General features: G+C 38.2%; 1 protein-coding gene across 1 annotated transcript; it reads right to left on the bottom strand.

The window, feature by feature from the left end:
• Positions 1-2,201: 2,201 nt before the first annotated feature.
• LOC114276109 (uncharacterized) lies at positions 2,202-6,617 on the bottom strand. Its single transcript, XM_028217854.2, has 3 exons — positions 5,876-6,617; positions 5,194-5,295; positions 2,202-4,151 (listed from the first exon to the last, which is right to left on the bottom strand). The coding sequence occupies exons 1-3, from the start codon at positions 6,542-6,544 to the stop codon at positions 2,616-2,618; spliced, it is 2,307 nt and encodes a 768-aa protein (XP_028073655.2). The 5' UTR covers positions 6,545-6,617; the 3' UTR covers positions 2,202-2,615.
• Between the last annotated feature and the right edge of the window lie 1,430 nt (positions 6,618-8,047).

Here is an 8,047-nt window from a genome sequence, read left to right as displayed (position 1 = left end):
GCGAACGGACCTGCAAAAGGTGCTGAAACAGGTGTTGTGTCTCTGCCATTTGTAGGAAAACCCTCCAACCCCCCGGGTGTAAATTCGAATAAGGGATTAGTGTACCCCCTTGTGCCAGGTATGGCTTCGAACATGGGATTTGTAACCATTCTTATGCCAGTTTCTTGTATTTGGCCAGATCCACCAACTTGTGTGGCTTCATTATTAAGTACTGAGGCATTTTGGCCTGCTATAGGCCTTGAAATGGGTTCATACCAAGACTGAGGTGAGGGTCTTTCATGGTTCTGATTACTAGTTTGACCATTATACTGTCCATTAACTTGCATAGGCTGTTTTTCTCTAGCCAATCTTTGTTGGGGGACATTTACGACTTCCTCCGTGTGTCTTGTGTTTGTTGGTTGGTGGTTATTCATTCGATCCAAAAAGGATGTTGCCCACCTTTCCATTGTGTTCATTAATTGTTGTCCCATGGCATTTACTAAACCATCCCATGGATTTGTTGGTTGAATAAATGGCACAGTGGATGGTCCAATTCCTTGGTTTTGTCCAATAATATGAACGTATGGTTCTTGTCCAGAAGTACTGGTCTATTCGACCATAGGTTCTGACAATATAGGAGTTTCCACAGGATGTGTTACCACATTATCCTCTGGATTTGGTATTTCTACCTCTCCTTCCACGCCTTCTTCAAAGCGTTCATTTTCTCCTTGTCGTCTTCTTCTAGCCATTTTTAATTAAGTCCCACCGGGCGTGCAAAAAATATATGTTGGCTTTTTGGCTTTTCGAAGGGTATTTTTGTGAATGTGAGCGTGCCAGCAAGGATCAATCAGTCCTTACAGAAATTGTGATTGCCAACCAATTATCAGACGATTGTGTTTTAGTTCTTTTCAGCCTCAATGAAGAGGACTTTTACTGGTGGCTTGATTTAGGAGAAGTTAATAGAAAATAACAGTAATATGAAGAACAATTGAAGTATTTCATAAAAATGAACACTTACAATGGTCCGAACTCAGCCTCAGAGAGGTTTACAACAGCAATCTACTTGAATCTACTTGAAACTACTCCTATGAATCGAAGTGCAGTGCTGGTATTTAAAGTGCAGGTATTTAAAGAACAGGTATTTAAAGACTGGAAATGTAAATGACTGGAAAAGAAAATATATGAAGTAAATGACTGGTTTGTATGATCTGAGTCCGTCCGTCTTTCTGGGGGCTGCCCTGCTATTTATACTCGTCAGTGATGACCTTCGAACTGCACTTCGAACCGTCGAACTGCTCCTCCATGATCGCTGATCATGCTTCCTTACAAGTAGCTCCATTACGCCATTACTGGCAGTTGAGCTTCCCTCTTGTACTTGGATTTGAATATGAGTAACCGTTGAAGACACGTCATCTTGCATCCCATTATTTGATCTAGTGTTACTCAGATCATGTGAGGACCAATATTTATTGCCACGTGTACGATCAGGATTAAAGGCTTGAATAACCTTCCTTTATTACCCTTACTATGCCACGTGTCGAACTGTAACTGTCTTTTACAAAATATGTAGCCAACAGTTTGATTTGTAGATAAGAGGGCGGGATATGATTATGTTATTTCAAGATAAAATTATCTAACTTTTGGTGCAGATTTTGTGTTGTGGGATAAAATTATTCCAATTTTATCCTGGATGCATAGGACTATTTTATCCCTAGAAAAGTGGGGCAATTTATTTCAAGATAAGACTTGAATTGAAAAACAAAGCGAAACAAAACATGGCCTTAGGAGTTAGGTTTGCAGTATATCAGCATGTATGCATGTAATATTACACCTTGGCATGATTTCTTCATCAAGAAATAGCATTTTTTTCTTTACCTCTACCTTCTCTGTTTTTTTTTTTTTTGGGATAAATCCTCTTCCTTCTCAAAATTATCCTCTTCAATGAGATAGATATACTTACGAGAGGGTAACAATATTTAACTTAAATAGTAGCATTCATGATGAGCGTGATAAGATTATAAACGGGCAATGCATTTGATTTAGATTGATGATTTTTGTGGTGATTGAACAAATGCTCAGATTTGGGAAAGAGGGAGGGGAAAAAAAAATTCATCACCTTAGTCATGAAATTTATTTTCCTTCTCCCTACTTTATTTCATGTATCTCATTGCTTGAAACATCTTTCATTAAACACACAAAAATAAGTACAGAACACAAAGAAGAGGAGAAATTTATCATATTATATCATCAATCTCTGCTACAAACTAATTTTCCTTGATTTTTGGTAACTAGTACAGTACAAAATACAAATAGCATAAGCTCCTTTTATGAGTCATTTTGCAAAGAGGACCCTACAATGTAACCTAAACCTAAACAACCAAAATGTGATGCAGCGGCACATGGCCGCAAGTAGCCTCCCTTGATTGATCAAGATCAATATTGCCGTGCCAAGGGGCTAACAGAAGCAATGAGAGTTCAAACTCTTACCAAAGCATGGTTGAATTGTGCGAAAATGGCAGTTTCAATCAGCAGAAGATGGAAAAGCCTTGCATGGTTCGAAGAAAAACCACACATTTCCATCTCAGTTGATGAGAAAATTCATGAGGCAGCAATGAATATGCAAAACTTGCTACTTCTCAAATCTTCTGTTTAAGAACTTGCCGCAACTGGATCTTCTGACTTTCCATCCTCGCCTCCAAAAGCTTCGATTTTAAACTGCTCTTCTGCATGCCACGTGGCCATTCAATGCACCCTTTCATCCCTCGAGTTATGTGTGGATTCCCTGATTCAGGTGAGCTCCATTGCCCACCAGAACCCCGATCTGGAGAAATGATGGCCCCATTTGAAAGCCTTCCATTGGAGAGCCTTCCATTCATTCCTTCAACTGACATTATCTTGAAGTTCTCACCAATATTTGGGCCTGATCTCAAAAGCCGGGATATGGATGAAACTTTCTTCAAACGCATCTTTGGTGCATCACAAACTTCACTTATTTCAGTAATTGGCGTCTCATCGCATGCATTTTCTTCAAATTCTGTTCCACTTCCTGACATATTGCTGTCTCGACGAATCTTGTTGACAGATGGGTCACTACCCTCAGGTGAATAACTTGAGCCCTGATCCTCAAGATGGCTAACAGTTTCCCACCCACTCCCGTCTTCTTCTATATCACCATTCTGATCGAAATATGCATTAGAATGCATCTGCATGCCGTCTTTATTAAAAGCATTAACTTCGGGACTCACAGCATGAACCTTGGAGGCATGGCTAGCAGGACTGTATCCAACACATGGTTCAATATCTCTCTCATTGGCTTCACCGAAATTAATATCTTCAAAAACAGAGAAAATATCTGGATTTGGTGGCTCATATTTAAATTCATTGATGTCTTGGAAATTCACAGAGGCGGCAGCCTGTCGGAGGAACTCTGCTGTTCTCATCTCCTCCATATCTGGGGTTGCACTTCTTGAACGTAGAAAAGTCTGTAGATCTGACACCAGCTTGTTCATCTGAGAATACTTCTCTTCAACCATCACTTTTGCATCAATTAACTTCATCTGAACCCGTTCTTCACGCCAAACCTCGGCCATCTGCAACATCTTCCTCTCCTCTTCCACTTCGTCACGGAATTTCATGGATTCCCTCTTTAATGCTTCAGCTTCAGCCTTGTCTTCTCCAATTTCCTTAGCAAGCTCATCACACACTTCCTCTATTAACTCTCTAGACTTCCGCTCCTTTTCATAGTCCTGCAAATAGCGCTTTGCCAATAACTTGGCATCAGACAGCTCATTGACCAACTTGGAATTAACAATTTCCAACCTTTGGCGATTTTTTCTCTCTCGGTTCAAGTCAGCTTTGACATCATCAATAATTGCACGGACTTTCTCATGTTCTCTGCTCCGCCAGGTGGCCCTTTCCTCACTAAGTTTTCTTAAGAAGTGCTCCAGTTTCTTTTTTGATGACTGTTTCTCAGTCTCGAGCCCATGGATACGGGATCGGGCTTGTTCAAGTTCTACCTCCATTGCAGATACGGCTGAGATAGCATTTATTTGTTGGTCAAGATGCTTTGCGCAATAAATCTGGTTGACCTCGTCTGATGTTTTCAAACATTTAGGGTCCCATTTCGTTGCACCCTCCATAGCGGAGTTGGAAAATTGAAATGAAGGTTCAAACTGGAAAACATGAGCATAGTTAGGATCCAATGAGTAGAGAACGAAAACAAACAGGAACTTTAACAACAACAATACAGAATGCCACATAAAGAAAGTTAGTTCTTGCAACTAGATAAGAGCAAAAAACCATAGTTGAACATCGATAGACCATTCCATATCACTGTTTCTTTTCAAATTTTTCACTTTTTCATTTTTCCCCTTTCAGTCCCACAGATCAATGTTTGATAATTTGATAGATCAGACGGTTAGAATAACTATATAATTTGATTGGTCAGATGGTTAGAATAACTATATCAAATCACCTAGGGGAAGCCATGTTCAGATAAACAAAGCCTCCTCATCAGACCAAAATCCCAAAAGCGAGGCCTTGCCTTGTCCCATAATGCATCTGAGAATATTCCATTCAACATTATGCGAATTAGGTCTGAAAATTCCATTTAATTTTTCTGGGAACCTTGACGGCACGAGGGAAAATTATTATTAGTAGTCAACAAAAAGGTACAGAAAGAGAGGGGGGCATAATGAACCTGACCTCTCAAATCTGCACAAGCCAACTCGGATGCATTCAAAAAATAAATAAATAAAAATTGCTACCTCAACAGAGAGTAAAGTAGAAGTTCCCAACCTATCTAAATTCACATAACCCCTAACAAAATAAGACAATTCATTGAAGTTGTGAAATAATTTATCTTGGTTCACATAAAACCAATCAGCCAAAGCATCTGCTGCACAAGTTGCCTCTCTGAAACAATGCCCAACTTTAAAATGAAAAGCATCCAACATGTTCTGAAGTGAAGAAACTTGAGCGAAGAAACGAAAAATTCTATTCAATATTGTGGGAACTAAGATTTGAAAATTTCCATTTAATATGATCTGAATTTAGATTAAAATGATGTAATTAACAAATTGGGGGCATAGAAAATTGTGCTACCAAATGAAGGCTCTTATTCAGTTCCAACTTTCAGTACAATCTTAACTCCATCAGTTCAGATAGTCTCAAACAGTTACACCACTTATTAAATATCTTAAAAAAGATATGTACCTTACACAAATGCCCATTTCTTGGACCAGTGACTGATCTAGGACTCTGCATCATATCCTTTGTATCATAACTATGTCCTCTGCTATTGTGATTGGCTCTATACTGCAGAGAGAAACGAAACCAATAAGTAAAAATCTCAATTCTCCAAAGTTGGCCACATTAGCCCCAAAACCAATCCTAATCTGATCATCAGTACAAGAATAACAGACACCCAAATCTTATTGATCAAACCATGATTTTTGGAAGGCATTACAGATACAACATAGGTGTCCCAGAGAAATATGAAAATGCCATTGATCATTGTCATTATATTCCAACCAAGAAAAAAATAAATAAAAATCAAAGTGTGCAAAGAAAAGATTTAGACAGTTCAAAAGAATGAGAACTAGAAATGTATCTTTTCTGTGAATAGTTAACTGTTGGAACATAATTGCTCTTAACTATAGATGTTAAAAGATCAATGGTCTGAAAGCATCTTTGGCAATTAATTCAATGAACAAACTAAAAAACAAAAGAGATGTGTTTTAGTGTTTTTCTTATTAATCATGCAATAAAGCAACTTTAAGAAGCAAATTAAAAATATTGATTCAAAAGATCAGACATTTATTCATATCGTTTGATTCAGAACACTGTAAATAAAAAAAAAACAACCTGAAAGTACAGATCTCGAGAGTAAATGTACCTGAAACCCTAACTGGTCCTTCTTCGGAAGTACGGCGGGAGTGACCTCCGGCAATTGTAAACGCCACAGTACGGCGGCGAGCTTCCTCGAAGATACCACCACCTCTTTCCCTCTCCCTCTCTCCTTCCGGCGACTTTTCCGACCCAACTCCGGCGGAGGCTTCTGTTCCTTAGCTCCGTCATGGAACTTCCAGCGGAGGAGAGGGGTTTCCGGTCTGCTCCTCCTAGCTGCCGGAGCAACGTCCCTCTTTAGCCTTAGTCCGGCGACGGAACAGCCGGGGCTCCTGGATTTCCGGCGAGGTGGTCTCTGAGACTTGGATTTGTGAAAAAGATCTGAATCTGGAGATGGGTTTAGGGGTTTGGAAGAGAGAATTGATGGGAGGTCAGTGCTTCGAGTGATCTTCATCGTCGAAGTGGTGATTGAGGCATTGGAGAGCCTCGACTGAGGTTTTTGGAGAGATAGAAAGCTTTCATTGACCCACCCCTTTCTCTCTCTCTCTGTCTCTCTCTCTCTGTCTATGGCCTCTGCTGCGGCGATATGAAAGTGTGCCTTGTGGGTGTTTGTGGAAATGCAGAGAGAGAGAGAGTAGAGAGAATACAGACAGAACAGAGCAGAACAAGGCGTACAGAGATATGTGTGTGTGTGTGTGTGTATAGAATAGCATAACATAACATGGGGAGTGGAGTGTATAAGATGGATTGTGTATATTTGTACGGTCAACGTTTTTTACAAATTTTAATCCACGTACATGTTCTTTCGTGGTTGCCTTAAATGCCGCACAAAACGGTGAAGGAAAATGGTAGGTATATCAAACAATTTATTAAATATTTTGTCAAATCTATTATATGAATGTGAGATTCATACAAATTTATATGTGTGTAGATTTCATATTTATGTGAGAAATTTGATAAATTATTTAAGACTTCTAGTATTACTTTGTTTCAGAATCAATCCAGCCATGCACCAGTAAAAATAGAATAATATTATATATATTAATTAATGTATATACTAGTGTACTAAACGATAATGTAATATTATTTGTATAGTTTTGGTTATGAGTGCTGCTATTAACACTCCATAAATTATTTTGAATCTCTTAATTTTTAGTTTTTTTTATTGCAATAATGACCTCAAATAAAATTACTACAAATGACATTATTAATTTTAAGACACCACATCTCACAATTAAATCTACACCTACTACATCATGAATTAAGAGCACCCACTTCTGTGACCACTCATCCATCTTTCCCAAATCCCACTTTCAAAACCTATCCACCCTCCAAACATTGAAAACCATTTAGCGGCAATATTCTAGCAGTAATGGTGGCAACCATTTGATTACCTATATTTTTCCAGCTATGACAATAAGTGAAAATTTTTCTTGCAACCACAACTCTATAAAAACTAGAGAAGTACAACAATAAAAACTTAGAGGAGGTTCATAACTTTAATGTTGTTCTTAACTCAAAGGAGATTGGCCTTATAAAGGTAGGTTTCTTGAAAAAAATGACAAAAATAATAAAATATGTTCGTTATTTTTTTCGGGACCAAACTCCAGAACATATGACTAAAATTCGGGAACACAGGCCTAAACATTGTTTATTTATTCGGGAACTGGTAACCGAACATTGATTTTAAACTTTTTGTGATCTGGGATGAGTCCAGAATGAATAAAACTAGAAGAATTAAACCGTTTTAAGAACTGAGAATCGGAGATTTTAATCTCCGAAAAGTGATTGTGTGATAGGTTAAGACAAGTAAGGTTGGTGACAACCATAGACAAGTTTTGTATTGGAGCATCTCCTAAAAGATTATTATGGCTCAAATCAAGAGCTTGGACTTGAGAACAATGAAAAATTTCATATGGGAAGTTGGTTAAATCGACGGAGTCGTATTCTTTTTCTTTTTCTTTCTTTTCTTCTTCTTCTTCTTCGTGGGTTTTGAAAAGGATGAGACTTTTCTTCTTCTTAGTGGGTTTGTTAGGATTTTTTGAAAGGAAGGTTTTTTTTAGGGTGTGGGGGTGTGCATTCAATTGGTAGAATGTTTAAGGATAATTTTGATATTATTTGGAGGGCTAAAAGAAATTTTAAGGATTTCAAAATTTACAAATGAGGGTCCAAAGAAATGGGGAGGTCCAAAATAATTTAAAATGTGCTAATAGCACCACTC

Source organism: Camellia sinensis, chromosome 8, assembly GCF_055761805.1.
Source record: "Camellia sinensis isolate YWXY chromosome 8, ASM5576180v1, whole genome shotgun sequence".
NCBI classification, from domain to species: Eukaryota; Viridiplantae; Streptophyta; class Magnoliopsida; order Ericales; family Theaceae; genus Camellia; species Camellia sinensis.
The sequence above is the reverse complement of the archived record's forward strand: the minus strand, read 5'-3'. Positions and strand labels throughout refer to the sequence as shown.

Coding starts and splice junctions, on each gene's coding strand:
- LOC114276109 (XM_028217854.2), bottom strand. CDS start 6,544: ATGTTATGCTATTCTATACACACACACACACACACATATCTCTGTACG. Junction 5,296..5,875: donor AGGACCAGTTAGGGTTTCAG/GTACATTTACTC, acceptor TTCTCTCTGCAG/TATAGAGCCAATCACAATAG. Junction 4,152..5,193: donor GAAATGGGCATTTGTGTAAG/GTACATATCTTT, acceptor CATGTTTTCCAG/TTTGAACCTTCATTTCAATT.